Genomic DNA, 21,599 nt, shown 5'->3' with positions numbered 1-21,599 from the left:
ACTGTGCTGGGAGACATAGCAAACCTTCTGGCAATGGCACGTATTGATGTGCAATCCTGGAGGAGTTGGACTGCCTCTGCAACCTCTGTAGGGTCCAGGTATCGCCTCATGCTACCAGTAGTGACACTGACCCTAGCCAAATGCAAAACTAGTGAAAAATAGTCAGAAAAGATGAGTAGGGAAAAAAAATTTCAGTGGCCTCCACCTGTAAAACCATTCCTGTTTTAGGGGTTGTCTCATTGTTGCCCATCGAGTGCACCTGTTGTTAATTTGAACAACCCCCTCTGCTACTTGACTGACCAGATAAATATCCCAGCAGTTTAATTAACATGATGCTATACTCTGAATAAAAAGTGTTCCTTTAATTTTTTTGGGCAGTGTATGTGTATATATATATATATATATATATATATATATATATATATATACTATATCTTTTGAAAGTAAAGGAACCGCTGCCTTGCCCAGCTCTCATCAAGTTGCCAACTGGAATAACTCCTAACCCTAACCCAAAAAATAAATAAATAATCATAATAATAATAATACTAATAATAAGAAATAAACACCCTAACCTGAGCAAAATTAAATGAATAAAAACCAATAATAATAATAATAATAATATTAATAATAATAAATACATTAGTATTATTATTATAGTTTTATTTATGTTTCTGCTAGGTTTAGGGTGTTTATTTATTATTATTTTTTTTTTATTATTATTATCATTATTATATTATTATTCTTATTTAGGATTAGGGGGTTAATAAGGTTAGGGGCTAATTATAATTTCTTTATGTATTATTACATATTAATTTATTTTATTTATTATTATTTTGATTTATTTGTGTATTTATTTTACATGTATTTATTCATTTTTTTATTATTATTACTATCATAATTATTTTCCTACATTTTTTTCATTTGAGCAGAAAAATGCTCAAAAAATGCGTGACAAAACGCGCAAAAACACATGGATCGCATGTTTCCATAAATTTCTATTCAATTAAAAACGCTCATAAATGGGCAAATCTGCCAAATTTGAGCGACAAAAAAAGCTCCAGATCTTGTCTGAGCTTCAGGAGTTTTGCTTCAGGTGACTTGGAGTGAAGATGTGAACCATCTTCATTGAGAATAATTTAGTTTTTCCTCTCATGCGTTTTGGATCTTTGAGCTACAAAGGTGTGAATGGGGCCTTAGGGCTGATATTTACCAGCAGCTGGACTGATTGCATGGCTGCTGATGTGCGCTGGGAGGACCCAGTGCCAAAGCGCTGATCCTGGCACACTGTATTGTTTAGGTTTCTCTATTTTTCTTGTTGTAACAAGTGACATTTCATGTAGACCCCATTCACACTACGATGCGCAATGTCACACACTTTCCTTTCAATGGGCTATCCTACACTTAACAAACACGGAAAAGTAGCTCTTGCTTCTTTTTGAGCTTGTTTGTCAAAGTTTATGTAGTTTGTCACATTTATTTTGTGTGAAAAACATGTCTGCTTGCCATGTTTGGGGTGCCATTAACAATGAATGGTGCCACCAGTGTGACATACTGTGTATTCTTTGTGTATTTCATAAATGCTTGTAAAATCATATGATTTTGCACACATTCACAAAGTGCTACATTACCAATACATTCTAGGTTCTATTTACCACAGCTAGGATGGGATGTGGTAGTTTGAAACACAACTCACTGCTCTGAAAAAAAAAATAATGCATGGAGAACTGGCACCAAAGGAAACAAAGCAAACCACTGCATGCCAACGCCAATGGTGTGAATGGGCCCTTACACATGTATCAATAAAATGTACAGACAGATCATATACATTATTTTCTGAAACAATTCAGACTTATAATACTTTATAGAAATGACACAACGCCGGTTCTTAGCCAGTTCTTAGCACAAAGACACAATGGGGTTAATAGACTGTGCACTTTGCAAGAGCAGTTACTTCAGAGCTTAATAAATGAAGATTCGCTTTGCAAAGAATAACCAATCACCTGGAAGGAAAATTTTTAAAAAACTAAATTTTTGCTTGCACATGATTGGATGATGGAAGCCAGCAGAGCTTCCCCTCATTTACTAAGCTTTGGAGCAACTGCACTTCCAAAGTGCTCAGTCTATTTGCCTTTAGTAAATCAAACCCAATATAAAATGCAAAAACGGTACTACATGTTAACCACTTCCCGTCCGGCCGTTGTATATAAACGGCCGGACGGTGGCACTGCAGGGTCGGGTGGCCGTCTATAAACGGCCTCCCCGCACCCTGCTTGTGCGCACTCCCTGGGAGCGCACAGCACCGCGATCCGGTGCCCGCTGTGTCCTCAGGACACAGTGAAACACCGATCGCCGGACAGGACCTCTGTACGAGGTCCCGATCATGTGATCACTGATTGGCTAATCAGTGATCACATGCAAAGTAGTAAGCAAGATGTCACTTCTGACATCATTGCTTACTACGTGTGAAATCTGTGAATGATCACAGAGGTCACATGGTACAAGGCTATTCACAAAAGCCTTGTACCATGTGACAAGCTGTGACCAATCACAGCTCACTCAGTACTTCTCAATGAGTGCAGGAATGCACACAGAGAGAAAGAGAAATGATTGCTTTTACATCCTATATGGATGTAAAAGCAATCAGTGTAAAAAAAAAAAAAAAAAATCTTCATCACCCCCCACAAGTAGTACAGTGTCACCATGGTGACACTGTACTGCTAGGGTGACAGTATGTAAAAAAATAAAATAAAATAAAAAATAATAATATAAAAAAATAAAATAAAAATGTAAAAAAAATGTTTAAAAATTATAATTTTTGCTTATAAACTAATTTGGATTTTTTTTTTACTAAAAAGATAACGGAATAAATTTTGGCTAAGATTTATGATGAAATATTATTTATTTGCAAAATTTTATAAAAAAAACACTTTTTTTCAAAATTTTTGGACATTTCATTTACATAGCAAAAAAAATACAAATCCCAGTGGTGAATAAATACCACCAAAATAAAGCTTTATCTGTCTCAAAAAAATGGTAAAAAATTCATTTGGGTACAGTGTTGCATGACCGCGCAATTGTCATTCAAAGTGTGATAGCGCTAAAAGCTGAAAATTGCCCTGGTCAGGAAGGGGGTAAAAGTGTCCGGACAGGAAGTGGTTAAAGAGTGAATTATATATGCAGTGGTTGTAATACAGCCCAAATACACTATGTTGCCAAAAGTATTAGGCCACCTGCCTTGCACGTACATGAACTTTAATGGCATCCCAGTCTTAGTCCATAGGGTTCAATATTGAGTTGGCCCACCCTTTGCAGCTATAACAGCTTCAACTCTTCTGGGAAGGCTGTCCACAAGGTTTAGGAGTGCATCTATGGGAATGTTTGACCATTCTTCCAGAAGTGCATTTGTGATGTCAGGTACTGATGTCGGATGAGAAGGTCTGGCTCGCAGTCTCCGCTCTAATTCATCCCAAAGGTGTTCTATCGGGTTGAGGTCAGGACCATGTCTTTATGGACCTTGCTGTGTGCACTGGTGTGCAGTCATGTTGGAACAGGAAGGGGCCATCCCCAAACTGTTCCCACAAAGTTGGGAGCATGAAATTGTCCAAAATGTCTTGGTATGCTGACGCCTTAACAGTTCCCTTCACTGGAACTAAGGGGCCAAGCCCAACCCCTGAAAAACAACCCCACAACATAATCCCCCTCCACCAAACTTTACACTTGGCACAATGCAGTCAGGAAAGTACCGTTCTCCTAGCAATCACCAAACCCAGACATGTCCATCAGATTGCCAGACAGAGAAACATGATTCGTCACTCCAGAGAACACGTCTCCACTGCTCTAGAGTCCAGTGGCAGCGTGCTTTACACCACTGCATCCGATGCTTTGCATTGCACTTGGTGATGTAAGGCTTGGATGCAGCTTCTTGGCCATGGAAACCCATTCCATGAAGCTCTCTATACACTGTTGTTGTGCTAATCTGAAGGCCACATGAGGTTTGGAGGTCTTTAGCTATTGAGTCTGCAGGCAGTTGGTGACTTCTATGCACTGTGTGCTTCAGCATTCGCTGACCCCGCTCTCATTTTACATGGCCTACCACTTTGTGGCTGAGTTGCTCTTGTTCCCAGTTGCTTCCACTTTCTTATAATTCTACAGTTGACCATGGAATATTTAGTAGCAAGGAAATTTCATGGATGGACTTATTACACAGGTGGTAACCTATCACGGTACCACATTTGAATTCACTGAGCTCCTGAAAGCGACCCATTCTTTCACAAATGTTTGTAGAAGCAGTCTGCATGCCTAGGTGTTTGATTTATACACCTGTGGCCATGGAGGTGTTTAGAACACCTGAATCCAATGATTTGGAGGGGTGTCCCAATACTTTTGGCAATATAGTGTATATAACAGTAGATATAAATATAAAGTAGATCTACAGCCAAAACGTGTTCTTTTTTATGGGTGGGGAAAGGTTAGATCAGAGTACAGCTAGTACTACACTTCCAGCGCTCTGACAGGAGAGATGCTGTCTTCACACACAGCAGCAGTTCTGCCTGCCCCTCTCCTCTGCTGTTCAATCACAGATGGTTTTGTATTTTGTTCATGGGTTCACATAAAACAAAGCACTCTGTGATTGGGCAGGAGGAGGAGAGGGGTGGGCACAGCTGCTTTATGCGTCAGAGGGCCAGAATGATAGCAAAAGCTATGTTCCCAGTGCTGTCTAAAAATACAAATCATAAGTAAAAGAGATGAGTCCACAAAGTGGCATGCACCTCTTTGGCCTTAGCACCTAGTAATTCATCACATTGTACAAAGTGGCTGGATTCCTGAAGTTCAGCTTTAACACATTGAGCACAATAAAATAAACATTCTCCAGTAAACTATTTGTTAAAATGCTACTGGTTCCTGCTCTCTCGGTACTGCTTCCCTGAACTTTTGATCTTCACAGGAAAGAGTAAACAGTGGATAGTGCAGTCTCCAGTCAGTCTATTAGTTTAGAGAAATAAGGGGAGAGGAGGAGGGAAGAGCAAGAAAGAGCTTTACCATCCTAGGCTACAGGGCTGTGTGTTTCTATTGATGCACAAAGTGTAGGAAGACATATCTCTAGTACCTGCATTCAAAGGTGGCTCCACTGGATACTGCAAGAGAAAGTAGACACCCTGAATCAAGAAACCTGGAGCGGTTATGGCACCAGCTTAAACTCGAACATAAGCAAGGATTAAAAGATAAAGAAGCTGCATAATCAATAAGTCATTAAATCAACTGCTGAACGTACTTAAAACTGAGAGTTTACCTCTCACAGAGATCACAGTCCTCACCCTGTTAATGATAAGATAAGAGCTTTTCTCTCCAGATAAATAGCGCCATCTTTGTTCAGGCATCTTCTAGGGCACAGGTGTCAAACTGACGGCCCTCCAGCTGTTGCCAAACTACAAGTCCCATGAGGCATTGCAAGATTGGCAGTTACCAGCATGACTCCGAAAGGCAGAGGCTGCCAGTTTGATAGCCCTGATCTAGGGTCACCATCAATTCTGTGGGCCAACATGCAGATCATTTTAAATCTGTGGGCAGCACAGTGTCTAAATGGTTAGCACTTCCGCCTGGCAATACTAGGGTCGTTGGTTCAAATCCCAGCCACAGCACCTCCTGCCTGGAGTTTGCATGTTCTCCCTGTGCCTGCGTGGGTTTTCTCCCACAAAGACATGCTGATAGGTTAATTGGATCCTGTCTAAATTGGCCCTTGTATATGAATGTGAGTTAGGGACCTTAGATTGTACACCCCTTGAGGGTTAGGGACTGATGTGAATGTACAATATATATGTAAAGCGCTGCGTAAATTGATGGCGCTATATAAGTACCTGAAATAAATAAATAAAAAAAATAAATAAATTCTGGTGCCCGTGTCTGACACAGATTGGCCCCTGCTGCAGCCTCTCCCATTGTGACATGCTACAAAATTACAATGCACAGTCTGATCAATTCAACTGTGAATGCTTATGCACAACCATTTACAAACCATGGCTTGAGAAATATGTTAGTGGGTATAAAAGACTGGGGTGTACGTTTATCATATGACGTCCGTTCAGAATTCAGTGATAAATGTTCTGTAGTCACTGCAGACATCAAAGCACCACAGTTATTTCTACCGTAGCAGCAAATCATGAACCATCTATAAACATTTTATTATCAAAAGGGTATTGGTCAAATGCCTCAGCAAGAGCACCAACAAAGCATACTGCCATTTCTGGATCATTTAGTATGTATGGGGTATGTAGGTAGTCAATGACATTGTCACATACACAAGTATTTTTGCTTGGCAAAGCCCTGATCCCTTGATAAACACAACCATCCAAAATCAGCTTCCAGCCAGGATTATGAAGACACGAGTCCTAATAGTGAGATATTGACCTTGCTCTGCTGGAAAAGGTCATATTGTATATAGATGCCTCATTAGTTAGCAGGCCTTCATTGTTCACCGTTCAGCAATCAAATTCATATTTGTATTGTAATATGACATGCTTATCCTAAAATACTATCCAAAAATCAGGTTTATGCCAAACAGTGCATGCAACAGAAAACTATGGCATTTCACTTTGGACAAGTGTAGGATTTTCTGGGATTCATGCAGCCACCTCCTACAATTTCCTGTTTTTCTGAATATGTTCTGCTCTGTGAGCAATAATCATTAACCCTGTATCCGATTTGTAATGAGCATAGCTACTTTAGCTCAGAATATCACACACCCAGATCGCCAGCCTGCCAACATCTATTTATGTATACAAGGGGAATTTTACATCCTAAGGAGACCATACACTATACAATCTCCTTTAGATCTACCGTCAACTATGTAGTACGAGGGCCTGCCTGATTTGTGATAAAGCAATGAACTGATTCCCCCAGGGGCGGACTGACCATTCCAGCACTTGGGCACTGCCCGAGGACCCGGGGTCAGCAGGGGGCCCCACAAAATGCCCCTGGTACCTTTTTCATGGCTTTTTTGAGTATGGGCAAGGATACAGGGGCCCCATGATCCCCTATTGCCTGGGGGCCCCATGAGTTGTCAGTCTGCCCCTGGTATCCCCATATTACATAGTTTTTATAAGTTCAAAGAAGATTGTACAATAAGCTGACTACACATTATCCAATTTTCTTGTTCAATTTCCTTTAGATTTACCTTCAGTTATATAGTGCAAGGGTCTGCCTGACTGCATACAAATTGAAAGTGTTTAGGTCAGACCTCATATTATATGGTTTTGGTAAATCTAAAGGAAATTATACAACAAAAATTGTACAATGTGTAGCCAGCTTTAGGCTTTAAGCTGGCCATACACTATACAATCTGGTTGTACAATTTAAAATTAGACTGCACAGTATATGGCCAGCCTAAAGATGGCCATACACTATACAATCTAAATGTGTAATCTCTGTATAATTTTCTATGTAATATAGGGACAGACCCCAAACGATCCTTTGAATATTTGTATCAGGCTGGCCCGCATACTACATAGCTAATGGCAAATTTGACATTAATTGTACAATCAGACTGTATAGTGTATGGTCACCTTTAGGCTTCCTTTTAGCTGCAACCATAGGATTCCAGTGGTAAGAATCATCAGCTTATTGTGGCTGGAATGACAAGTGCATGTGAATAGCGGCGGCGCTCAGCCTGTACAAAGTATTGACAAGCTGACAGCGGCCATCCTGTTCACATGTAGCCTCACACCAACCAGGTACCTGCACTTAGGGATTGGTGTCCGAGCACTGAGATGTATCCAGGCTCAGACCAGGGGTAGACTGATAACTCATGAGGCCCCTGGGCTATAGGGGATCCTTGCCCAAACTCAAAAAAGCCTATGAAAAAGTTACCAGGGGCATCTCATGGGGCCCCCTACTGACCCCGGGCCCTCGGGCAGTGCCCGAGTTTCCAAATGGTCAGTCTGCCCCTGGCTCAGACACACATCCCTAACCACAAATACCCTCTTTGTACTGGCTGAGAGTCCGCCGCTATTCGCATGCACCTATCATCATGTTGTAAAGTGCTGCGCAAACTGCTGGCGCCATATAAATCCTATAAATTAATAATTTCAGCCGCAGGAATCCACTGATTCGTGCCACTGGAATCCAATGGATGCAGCTAAACATCTGTGTAAAGGAGGCCTAGACACTAGGCCGGCCATACATGGGTCGATTTTTCGAACGATTTTTCATTTGAAAATCGGACCTAAGAATAATCGGCTGATTTTCGCTCTGTTAGTGGGGCAATGGCACCGGCCAATTTTCGTGGTTCCTCCTCATTTTATCGGGCATGCTGGAAAATTCATGAAAAACTACTGATTTTCGGAATCATTGGTGGCACCATCACATTACAGAACAAACGATGTTTTCGATTTTCGATCGAAAAATCATTCAGAATTTGACCTATGTATGGCCTGCTTTATTCTGCTTCCAAATGAACTGCAAACAGATAAATGATATGCTCAATAAACTATGAAACTCTGCACCTAATCAGAAGAAGAATACATTAAAGCCATTAAAACCTTCATCATAGAGCCTTTACGTTTGGTAACCTCCAATAATCAAGTTAAAGCAAGTGGAGCGGATGATGGATATGCCAGTGCGGCGTGGGTCAGCACCAGGGGCGGACTGACAACTCATGGGGCCCCAGGCAATAGGGGGTCATGGGGCCCCTGTGCCCAAACTCAAAAAAGCCTATGAAAAATGTACCAGGGGCATCTCATGGGGCCCCCTACTGACCCTGGGCCCTTGGGCAGTGCCCGAGTTTCCAAATGGTCAGTCCACCCCTGATCAGCACATACGCTAGTACTTCTGAGTGGAACCACATATAAAAGGGTGACAACGCTGCTGTCCATACAGTGCACAGATAGGCAGAGTTGTCACTCTACTAGTGAAAGTGTGGGGAAGGAGAATTTTGGTACAAGTTTATACTGAGAGTGAAGCAGAACATAGAAGATGAGTGAGAAGAAGGTATAAAATATGGAGAGATACGCCTCACAACACTGCATATGCGCAAAATAACCTTGGTCAATTCTATATTAGTAAAGGCCGAGGTTATTCTGTGAATGTGCCACATGCCACATTAATGAATCATTCAGTACTGACAACAGAGGTGGTGCAGCCAGCTACATATTGTTGACATGTACATGTCAGCCCAGAGCAGTGACAGTGGTGAGAAAGGTCCATTTTTGCTGTATAGTGCGCAAATGTTACAGCGTATGGGTGACTTATCGTGTAGTATTTTGCTGCCAGCAATATATTACATAAAAGTTAGCACAAATCACATGTGTGCAGCAGAAAATATTTTTTATCCAGTGCAAAAAAAAAAAAAGCAGGTCATCGCACATATAGTGAATGAGCCCTTAGGCCTCATGCACTCTGAGCGTTAACAATGCTGCTTTTAGGAGCATCTGGCGTCTCTTTTTTTTTTTCTGCCTCTAAACGCCCCTCCATGCACACATAGGCATTTGGAGGAATTTAAAGGCAGAAAAAAAAACTGTCAGTGTGTCCAGTAGTAAAAGTACCTTGGCAGAAAAAAACCCTTGACGTGTGTAAACACTAGGTGTGTTTAGCACTTAGGCATTAATTAATTTCAAAGGCCAGAACAAATTAGTATTCTCACCAATAAGATGAAATAACACCCAGGACCATGACATGCCTAAATGTGCCTCAATGCGTTTACACGTGTCAAGTGTTTTTTCTGCCAAAGCATAGCAAAGGCGTTTAGGAGAGCTGGGCAAACGCCTTGTGTTCATGAGGCCTTAAAGTAGAATTTTGGAATAAGTCTACCTAATCCTCAAAAAAATACTCCATCCTCCCTCCTTACATCTATGCTGACTAACTACCAGGGGTGGACTGACCATTTGGAAACTCAAGCACTGCCCGAGGGCCCGGGATCAGTAGGGGGCCCCATGAGATGCCCCTGGTACCTTTTTCACAGGCTTTTTTGAGTTTGGGCAAGGGCACAGGTGCCCCATGATCCCCTATTACCTGGGGGCCACATGAGTTGTCAGTCCGCCCCTGCTACTATTAAAAAAGACATATATACTTGCCTATTTTCAGCCTGCTTCGGTTCAGTCATGTAATCTCCCCTGTGTCAGCCAGAAGCAGCTGCAGGGGAGAGGAGAGAGCACTCAACAACAGCTGGGAATGCCTGGAGTGGTGACATCATCTATAGGCAGCTATGGCCAATCTGTTGTTGGTGCTCCCTCCTCTCCCCTGCAGCTGCCGCTGACTGACACAGAGGAGCCGGATCTCAAGACCGGACTGAAGTAGGCTGAAAATAGGTAAGTCTATATGAGTTGCACCAATATTGATATCGATACTAAACACGAAGACTTGTACCCATGCAAATACTCTGATACCTGAAATCGATACCTTTGCGGTGCGATTTGAACCCACACCATATGAATGCGCTCAAATCGCACTGCAAAGAATCGCATGTGATTTGAACTGAAATTGCGCTACTTCAGCTGAAGTAGTAGTGCAAATCCTGTCTGAATCACATGCAGTTTCTGAGCTGGTGTGGTGTGATTTGCAGTGTGATTTGCACCATTCCTTTTGTATGGTTCAAATCGCACCACAAATCACACTGTACCCAAAGGGAAACAGCATGAGATTGGGACAGCAATCGCACTGCATTCCTGTTAAAATCACATGTGATGCTTTACATTGCGGTTTGAGCCCACTCATTTTGTATGGGCTCAAATCGCACCACAAAGGTATCAGTAATCGGTGTCGGCAAAGTATCGATACTCGTACTTGCTGATTAAAAAGAATCGGTATTGGTGCACCCCTAATATACATCTTTCTTATACAAGTTAGTCTGTATAGATGTTAGGAGGGGGAAGGGAGTGTTTTTAAAGGATAAGTTCACCTTCTGGACAAAAATAATAAATGCACATTTTTTTGCAGGTAAAAAAAAGCATTGCACCAGTGATCAGTAGATCGCTGATGCCATGCAGGTCTCCTGCAGACCTGTCAGAATATCTGCTTGCTGTACGGGATGTACGGGATGTATGGTCAAGCAGATATTCTGACAGGAAGCTTCAGTGAACTACCACGGACCTCCACAGCGTCTTGGTAGCTCATTGAAAACTACAAGTCGCTAAGGATACTGGGACTTGTAGGTACTCCTTCACAGACCTCTGTGACTGAGTGACCCGGCTGTGTGGGCGGAGCCCCGCATGGCCGCACTGTTTTCAAATCTGACAGGTAGTACAGGGAGACTTCTCTCCATATTATCTGTCAGAGGGAGGAGGGCAGCGGCACGGCTATGGGAACATGTGACATGTTCCAACCCTAAGCTTGGGTTCACATATATGTGGTGCGGTACATCGCATGTGATTCGCACAGGAACCGCATCACATTCCTGTGGAAATCACATGAGATTCGTGTGCGGTGCGATTGGAGCCATACATTTTGTATGGCTCTAATCGCACCGCACCCACACCAAAAATGTGCAAGACCCTTTTTTGGGTCCACGCTAGAATCGGATTGCATGGGTATTCACACCTATGTGATCTGATTCTGCACATCGCACTGCGTTTTGCGGACCGATTTCGGGGTGTTGTTAACCTAACCCCTAGACGCCAAGCGCACGCAAATATGCTGCCTCTCGGCGTCTGGGCCATGAAGCTGAGCGGCCACATATTTGCGTGCCATTAGAAAATACATATGTGCTGAGAGCAAATGCCCTGCACACTCCCAGCACATATGTCCCAGGAGCGGACTGACAACTCATGGGGCCCCCGGGCCATAGAGGATCATGGGGACCCTGTATCCTTGCCCAAACTCAAAAAAGCCTATGAAAAAGGTACCAGGGGCATCTCATGGGGCCCGCTACTGACCTCGGGCCCTCGGGCAGTGCCCGAGTTTCCAAATGGTCAGTCCGCCCCTGCATTTGTCCATGACTCACGGAAAGGTCCCGATCTCCCCTTGTGATCAGGACCTTTATCAATCATGTGACCGCCGTGACGGCGAATCACGGTGGTCACATGACCCTAAAACCCTGCCCCCCCTCCCGGCTTCTGAAACTCTTAAAGTGCCAGGAGGCGTCGGTGTAAAGGGGTTAACATACACACCCGCAGCGGTTCGCATGAACGGGGTGTGATTCTGATGCGGTGCGTAATTCACACTGAAAACGCTGCAAACTCTGCACCGCTCCCAAAGGTGAACTTATCCTTTAAGACCAGTTAGGTAAACACTGGAATTCTTTAAAGTGGTAGTAAACCACAAATAAAAACAAAAAATTCCAAGAAAAATTTCCAAAAAAAAAAATGCATGCCTACACCGCATACTAGCACATTATGAAGAACTTACCTGAAGACGAAGTCCTCACCGCTGTAGGCGCTTCCATCCTCACCCAATCTTCCTTCTGGGTTTGTGGGCTTGGGCTGTGTGACTGGCCGAGCCGCGAAGACGTCACTATCGCGCATGCCGTGCACAACTCTCCCGATGGCCGGCCAGTGGGAGCGCAGTGCGCATGTACTGGTGACGCCACCGGCTGCTACTGTATTAAATGTCTACTAAGCGGTGCACATTTAGGAGATATTTACTGAACCTACAGGTAAGCCATGGGCCTTTACTACCACAAGCCGGAAGCATGCACAGAAAGGTGACAACGCTGCTGCTCCATACACAGGCAGCGTTGTCACCCTATTAACAGAAGTGGAGTTTTGATAAAAGTTCAGTAAAACAGCACAGAGTGGGAAGAAGGTATACAATAGGGCTCATTGGATGGGATAAAGTTTAAAGATCCTTAATGTAGCCCCCCAGGCAGGCAGGCAGGGGGGAGCATGTAGTTCACCCCCCAGAAGCTGACAAGCCATGCCTGTGTACTGAGCAGCCATGGCTGTCATCTGACAGCTGGAAGAGCAATGTCAGCGGTGCTGATGAGCTCCCCATCCCAGCCCTCGGAGCTCCCTACCTTCTGTATGGCAGCTGGAAGACAGGATGGTGTTGGGAGGTCTGAAGATGTAAGGCAGGTAACGAGAAAAGCATTTCATCTTCAATGAAAGGGGCAGCCCGTTCAATCCATCAGGACTGTCATGTCAGGCAGTGGCAGGCATGCTGAGCCGCTGACACAGGCAGTCGTGTCGCCGGGGCTGTGCACGTCTCCGGTCCAGGCAGACTCCATCCTTCCTTCACAGCTCCAGCACAACGTCAGCCTCCCATTCCTACAAGAGGACTGCTCCAAGTCTCAGGGCTCCGGCAGGCTGGCCAGGCTCCCTCTTCATTGGCTGGAGCTGTGTGGAGCAGGATTTGCTGACTAAGTCAGTGCTGCTTGTAAACACACCGCCATCCATCCCCTCTGTGTAATCTGCTTCCTCCAGCCGTCCTCCACCCTGGGGAAAATGAGGCAGTGGTGTCCTGAGGGTGCTGCTGCCACCAGGCACAAGGGACAGGACATCCCCATCCATGCTCACTTGTATGCCCCTCACAGCACAACTAAAGGTCAAACTTGATTTTTTTGTTTTCATTTTTTTGGCTAGCATAACCACTTGAGCTCCGGAAGGTTTTACCCCCTTCATGAACAGACCATGTTTTGCTATATTATTTGATTTACTTTAAGTCGCGCAATTTCGAAGTCGGGTTTGATGTGACCGTAGACTGAAAAAAGTCCCTGACCCTTTCCCAAAAAAATGCACCAGGTGAAAACGCGGAGATGTGAGCATGTCCCATAGGAAATCATGTTAAATGGACTGATAAAAAAAGAAAAAAATGAAAAAAAACCAACCAATGTAGAAAACGCTTTGGTGTGAACCTAGGGTCAGACGATGAAAAGCCGAAAATTCTACCTGAGTTTATTTTAAATCGCACTGTGTCCGGCCCGCACATGTGATAGAAAAAGCTGCAGGTACGCACATCATACGAATCAGATGTGGTTCAAAGCGCGTTGGATTTGCATATACGTGAACCAGGTCTTAGCCCGGGTTCCCACTGATGCGGTGCGGCACATTGCATGTGATTCATACAGGGACCGCACCGCATTCCTGTGCAAATCACATGCGATTTCTGTGCGGTGCAATTTGAGCCATACATTTTGCATATGATCTATTCTATCAAATCGCACAGCATCCGCACCAAATGAATGCAGGACCCTTTTTTAGTCCGCACCAGAAACAGATCACATGGGTGTTCAATTTCGCACATCACACCACGTTTTGCGAACTAATTTCAGGGTGTTGTTAACTTAAAATACACACCCACAATGGTTCGTGTGAATGGGGTGCGATTATGATGTGGTGCAGAAATCGCACTGAAACTGATGCAAATTTCACAACGCATCAGTGTGACCCCAGGATTACAGTGATGTTTCATGATTTCAAAGTCAGGGACTTGCCGATTTCAGGTGAGATTTGCAAGACATCTGACACAGATGTCTATGCAAATCACACGAAAAGCAGTGCATCTCCTAGAGCAGCGGTTCTCAACCTGGGGGTCGCGACCCCTTCGGGGGTCGAACGACCATTTCACAGGGGTCGCCTAAGACAATCGGAAAACACATATTTCCGATGGTCTTGGAACCGAGACACCGCTCCTGTCTCAGGCGATCTGTGGGCGGGATGATATGCTGCCCCTGTAACCTGGTCACACCTCCGGGATCACTCAACAGCTCCGCCTCCTCGCCGCTGATTGGCCACCGGAACTGTAGCTCAGGAGAGGCACACAGGCGGCCAATCACCGGCGAAGAGGTGGAGCTTGGAGAGGAGGAGCCGAGCGGCAGCGCGCGGAGATCGAAGAAGATCGAGGGAGCTGCAGGAACGAGTGAAGAGAGAGGCCAGAGAAGGAAGACAGCTGACAGGTAAGTGCAAATTTTGCTGCTGCAGCCAGGTATGCTGGCTGTAGATGGGAGAGGGAGAGAGCGAGCCCAGGCTGGAGCAGGGGTCAGCAAGGTAAGTATCATTGGTGTCAGTGGAAGGGATAGTGCCCCATCATTTGTGTCACTAATACCAACGATGGGGCACTATTCCTCCCCCCACTGACACCAACGATGGGGCACTATTCCTCCCCCCACTGACACCAACGATGGGGCACTATTCCTCCCCCCACTGACACCAACGATGGGGCACTATTCCTCCCCCCACTGACACCAATGATGGGGCACTATTCCTCCCACTGACACCAATGATGGGGCACTATTCCTCCCACTGACACCAATGACGGGGCACTATTCCTCCCACTGACACCAAGGATGGGACACTATTCCTCCCACTGATACCAATGATGGGACACTATTCCTCCCACTGACACCAATGGTGGGGACCTATTCCCCCCACTGATACCAATGATGGGGCACTATTCCTCCCACTGATACCAATGATGGGGCACTATTCCTCCCACTGACACCAATGATGGGGCACTATTCCACTGACACCAATGATGGGGCACTATTCCTCCCACTGATACCAATGATGGGGCACTATTCCTCCCACTGATACCAATGATGGGGCACTATTCCTCCCACTGATACCAATGATGGGGCACTATTCCTCCCACTGACACCAATGATGAGGCACTATTCCTCCCAATGACACCCACAATGGGGCACTATTCCTCCCACTGACACCAATGATGAGGCACTATTCCTCCCAATGACACCCACAATGGGGCACTATTCCTCCCACTGACACCAATGATGGGGCACTATTCCTCCCACTGACACCAATGATGGGGCACTATTCCTCCCACTGACACCAATGATGGGGCACTATTCCTCCCACTGACACCAATGATGGGGCACTATTCCTCCAAATGACACCCACAATGGGGCACTATTCCTCCCACTGACACCCACAATGGGGCACTATTCCTCCCACTGACACCAATGATGGGGCACTATTCCTCCCACTGATACCAATGATGGGGCACTATTCCTCCCACTGACACCAATGATGGGGCACTATTCCTCCCACTGATACCAATGATGGGGCACTATTCCTCCCACTGACACCAATGATGGGGCACTATTCCTCCCACTGACACCAATGATGAGGCACTATTCCTCCCAATGACACCCACAATGGGGCACTATTCCTCCCACTGACACCCACAATGGGGCACTATTCCTCCCACTGACACCAATGATGGGGCACTATTCCTCCTACTGACACCAATGATGGGGCACTATTCCTCCCACTGACACCAATGATGGGGCACTATTCCTCCCACTGATACCAATGATGGGACACTATTCCTCCCACTGACACCAATGATGGGGCACTATTCCTCCCACCGACACCAATGATGGGGCACTATTCCTCCCACCGATACCAATGATGTGGCACTATTCCTCCCACCGACACCAATGATGGGGCACTATTCCTCCCACCGATACCAATGATGGGGCACTATTCCTCCCACCGATACCAATGATGGGGCACTATTCCTCCCACCGATACCAATGATGGGACACTATTCCTCCCACCGATACCAATGATGGGACACTATTCCTCCCACTGACACCAACGATGGGACACTATTCCTCCCACTGACATCAGTGATGGGGCGCTAGTCCTCCCACTGCAAAATTACAGTTATGAAGTAGCAACGAAAATAATTTTATGGTTGGGGGTCACCACAACATGAGGAACTGTATTAAGGGGTCGCGGCATTAGAAAGGTTGAGAACCACTGTCCTAGAGTGTAAGCTCCAAGGATCAGGCCCTCCTAACCCTCTTGTATTGAACTGTATTGTTGCTGTATTGTCTCCCGTTATATTGTAAAGCGCTGAGCAAACTGTTGGCGCTATATAAATCCTGTATAATAATAATAATGTACTACTTTAGAAATTGGTGTGACTCTAAGTCCGCTGTAATTGCAAACAATAGGGTGCGACTTGGTATATGATTTGCAAGTTGCACTCAGTGCGACTGGGGCGTCAATGCCAAAAGTTGCATTTTTGGTTCTATAAGCTTCAATGGAAACACTGCAGAAAAGCATGTATTGTGTTTTTGCCACATTTTTGATGTGTTTTAAATCTGCCTAGCAACAAGACAAAATTAAAAAAAAATGCATCAAAAACTCGGCAAAAACGCAACAAAAATGCAATGCAGAAACGAGTCAAATGCAACCTGCCCGCACATATGTGAACCTAGACTAACTGGAAATTGCACGGTCATGCAACACTGTATCCAAACGAAATTTCTATAATTTTTTCACACAAATACTGTAGAGCTTTCTTTTGGTGGTATTTGATCAACACTGTTTTTTTTGTATTGTATAAATGAAAACATTTTGAAAAAAAACGTGTTATTTTTTACATTTTGCTATTAGTCCTCATGTACACAGGATGTTTTTACAGCGGCTGTTTTTGGCTTTTGGCGTTTTTTCTACAGCCAGTAAACTCATCAGCATGTTATCCTATGAGTCCATGCACACATAGACTTTAACCCGTTGGCGCCGACACAACACAAATATATAGCCTCACAGAACTGGGCTTTTTTCCATGGGGGCCGCGTATTTGCGCACCTGTCTTTGTGCTGATAGTGCACCACATGGCGTGCTACCAGCACAAAGACCGGGGTGTCACTGAGAGCCCTGAGTCCCATTCAGTCGAACTCCCAAATACAGGTCACATGATCGCTATGATAGCCTCTGATTGGCTATCACAGTAATCAGTCACTGTAAAACCCACCCCCCCTTGTTTTTTTTTCTCTCTGAATGTAGGAGAGAGATACATTGTATCTCTCTCTCTCCTTGCAGAGAAAAAAAATCAACTGTTTGCACAAAAATAAATATTAAATAATAAAGAAAAATTACCTAGATCAAGGTTTGATCTAGTTCAGTGCCAGGGTTAGTGTTTGAGTCAAGGTCAGGGTCAAAGGTCAGGATTTGTTTTTTTTTTTCATTGGCATCAGTGTCAGTGTCAAAAACAAAAAAACAAAATGCGGACTATTATTTCTGGGCTATACTACAGGTACAAACAACAAATAACATACACATATAGGTACTGCTATACCAACGCGGTAAAACTCGGCAAACCGGCGTTTTGGGGCTTTTTTTAGCAACAATTTTATTTATTTTTTGGTGTAAAAAATGCTAAAAAACACAATGCAGAAAAACACGGCTAAACGCTACTGCAAAAAATGCTAAAAAATGCTTAAAAACCCGTGTTTTTACATGACTTTTTACAGCTAATGCTACCAGTGTGCTACCAGTGTGTTTAAAACGCCCAGTGTGCATGAGGACTAAAACATATCCCCAAAAACGTAAAAAATCTATTTTTTTCATAAATTTAGACCAAAATGTATTATTTTTTTTTTATGCTAGTAATGGCAGCAATCAGCAACTTATAGTGGGACTGTTTCGGCTGTCAATCTGACACTAAGCCCTGGTTCACACCACCGCAACTTCGCATGCTTCATGCGATTTACAAATCGCACCTGAAGTCCCATCTAATGTATTTCTATGGCACTGTCTTAACCGCATGCCGACCAGCCACTGTACATGTACGGCGGCAGGGCGGCACTGGTAGGCAAAACGACGTTTTAAAACGGACCTCGCAAAACAGGTAGGGGGCGCGCGTGAGGCGCGCGCCCGCCCTGCCTGTCCCGCGGGTGTCCTCAGCGGGTGTCAGCCGCCGGGTCATGGCCGGTTTTTACTGGCCGTTTTCCCCGCGATGAGCTGTCATCACTGTCACAGAGCAGAGCTGCATTGTTTACACACAGCCTGCTCTGTGACAGTTCCCCGACAAGCTGAAGAGGGAGAGAAGAATTTTTCTCCCTCGATCAGCTCCCCCCTCTCTCCCCCCCCCCCCCCCCCCGTCCAGTACACACCCCTGCCCCCTAGTAAAACACTCCCCTTACACAGTAAACTCCTAAAAATGTTAACCCCTTCCTCCCCAGTGACATTAGTACAGTTTCAGTGGTTTTTTTTCACTGATCACTGTATTGGTGTCACTGGGGATGTCAGTGACCCCAAGTCAGTTCCCCCCCAGTGTCAAAATGTCCGCCGCAGTCCCGCAGTCCCGCCATAAGTCGCTGGTCGCTGCCATAAGTCCCTGATCGCCGCCATAATTTTCTGATCGGCGCCATTATTAGTATAAATAAAAATTAAAAATCCCAGTCTCTTTCCCGCCATTTGTAAACGCTATAACTTTCATGTAAACCAATTAATTTACACGTATTGGGATTTTTTTTAGCAAAGACATGTCGCAGAATGCATTTTGGCAGAAATTTATGACTAAATTTGATTTTTGCATTTTTTTTTTACTGGACGTTTTATAGCAAATAGTTCAAAATATTGTTTTTTTTTCCTAAAAATTGTCAGCCTTTTTTTTTATAGCGCAAAAAATAAAAACCGCACAGGCGATCAAATACCACGGAAAGAAAGCTCAATTTGTAGGGAAAAAAAGGATGTAAATTTCATTTATGTACCGTATTGCATGACTGCGCAATTGTCAGTTAAACTAGAGCAGCGCTGTATAGCAGAAAAATGGCGTAAATTGCAGTATCTATACCATAGTTTGTAGACGCTATAACTTTCACACAAAGCAATCAATATACACTTATTGGGATTTTTTTTACCAAAAACATGTAGCAGAATACATTTTGGCCTAAATTAATAACCAACTTTGAGTTTACTATATATTTTTTATTGCTGAAAGTAAAAAATATTGTTTTTCGTCAAAATTTTTGGCCTTTTTTTGTTTATAGCGTGAAAAATAAAAAGCGCACAGGTGATCAAATTACACCGAAAGAAAGCTCTATTTGTGTGAAAAAAAGGACGTAAATTTCGTTTGGGTGCAGCATTGCATGACCGCACAATTATCAGTTGAATAAGTGCAGCGCCGAGTAGCAAAAAGAGGCCTGGTCATTAAGGGGGGTAAATCTTCTGGAGCTCAAGTGGTTAATAGGTGTGATTTCAAGTAGCGCAATTTGAAAAATAGTTCCTGCATTACTTTTTTACCACATCGTTGAGATTTACCTCCCATAGACTAGTAAATGGCACTGAAATCGCAACTATGTCTATATCAGCTCTACTTTGAAATCGTGTTTAACCGCCACCCACCCGCCATATAAGGAAATGATGGGCAGAAGGTGGTTCTCTCGTTCTGGGAGGACATCATATGACATCCTCCCACTCTAACCGCTCCTGTGCGCCCCCGGGGGCACGCTGCATGGCGATTGGTGGTGTGCTGTGCCCCTGGGACACAGCGGATCAGCAGAAAGAGCCGAAGATGTCAGCTCGGTCATGTGATCAGCTGGGTCCAATCACAGCTGACCGCATGTAAATAAGGAAATGCCAGTTATCGGCATTCCTCTCCTCATGAGCTGTCACGCTGACAGCTCATGAGAAAAGGAGAACCGGTAATCGTCATTCCTCAGAGGGGACATCTACACTGATCATCAGGGCACTGATAAAAAAAATAAGAAGCTAAAGCAGTTGAAAGACAAGTTTGGGAATTTAAAAAAAACAACCAGTCATACTCACCTAGGTGAATACAGCATCGATCCGTGCTACATTTGTCCCCCACCCACTCTAACATCGAGGACTGAGTGATCAAACACCGCTGATCACTCAGTTCTCCGTTTTCAGTGAGCACAGAGGTTCTCTGCTCTGACACTGCAGCACTGGAACGCCAGACTGTGGAGGGGGCGGGAATGGCTGGCTCAGTCTCCCAGTGGCTCACTGAGAGGCAGAGCTGACTGCCGATCTAGGCATCTTGGTGGATCCTGATTTTAAAGTTGGGATCTTTCCAGAGCCTGGACCAGCTGAGTGACGTCAGCCGACAGCGGGCTTTAAATGGGTCACATGGGTCTCCTTTAACCATTGAAACTGAAGAAAAGTAAAACAGCACACAGCAGCAACTGATCAAATTCTTGTTTAATGTTTCACAAAAATAATCAGTGAAATCAGATTGGTTCCTTTTAGTTACAACTCATGTTCCCTGCTTGTTTTCACTGGATCAACTGTGGGTGTAGGGTTATAACTTTTTTTTTTTTAATGGTTGAACTGGATGGATTTTTGTCTTTTTTCAGCCAGACTAACTATGTAACTTGTGCTTTTTAATGCAATGTTAAAGCAGCATTAAACCCAAAAGCAAACATTTATTATATAGCAACTTATCAATTCCTAGATGTGATGGCTGCATTAGTTTTCTTTTTTTAGGCTATCTTTTTCCTATTTTCATCTGGTGATCCAGCCAGTAACTGTTGTTTTTCAAAAGCTCAAGCTCTCCAGCTGAATGTACTGTATCTGTTTACATGAATGAAACAAACCATTTAACACTGACAGCGGTGGTTAAAATGATTAGATTTTATTTATTAATGTAAAACCTATATCCCAAAAGGAAAAAACTGTTTGCTTAACTGATTATAGAGTGTGAGCTGGAGTTTGGCTTCAGTTAGTTACTGTTTTTAAATCTGCTAGTAAATCTAACACTCCCCCCCCCCAGACAGACAATGTTGCTGTCTGCTGTGCCTCCTGTGCTCATTCATTCAGAGTTGTGTCCCACTATTTAGACAAACATCTAAATCTCCCTTGCCTCTGAAGTCTGATCCGCCTTTGGATCGCGCTCCAGAGGCTACTGAACGGCGGTGAGGAATTGACACACCTCCTCACCGCCTGTTTTAACTCCATTTT

General features: G+C 44.2%; 1 protein-coding gene across 2 annotated transcripts in view; it reads right to left on the bottom strand.

The window, feature by feature from the left end:
* Positions 1–21,599, bottom strand: part of PPP2R2B (protein phosphatase 2 regulatory subunit Bbeta) — a 496,093-nt gene that overhangs the window by 439,977 nt on the left and 34,517 nt on the right. The window contains exon 1 of one of the 2 annotated variants that reach the window (XM_089673008.1): positions 12,941–13,325. The exons of the other annotated variant lie outside the window; for it this stretch is intronic. Within the exon in view, the coding sequence (XP_089529134.1) occupies positions 12,941–13,019 (79 nt within the window). The 5' untranslated portion in view covers positions 13,020–13,325. Of the gene's footprint in view, positions 1–12,940; positions 13,326–21,599 lie in introns of those variants that run through there. 2 annotated transcript variants of the gene reach the window in all.

The sequence above is a fragment of the Staurois parvus genome, unplaced genomic scaffold (genome assembly GCF_062004578.1).
Source record: "Staurois parvus isolate SC_StPar_1 unplaced genomic scaffold, SC_StPar_1.0 ptg000133l, whole genome shotgun sequence".
NCBI lineage: Eukaryota > Metazoa > Chordata > Amphibia > Anura > Ranidae > Staurois > Staurois parvus.
The sequence above is the reverse complement of the archived record's forward strand: the minus strand, read 5'-3'. Positions and strand labels throughout refer to the sequence as shown.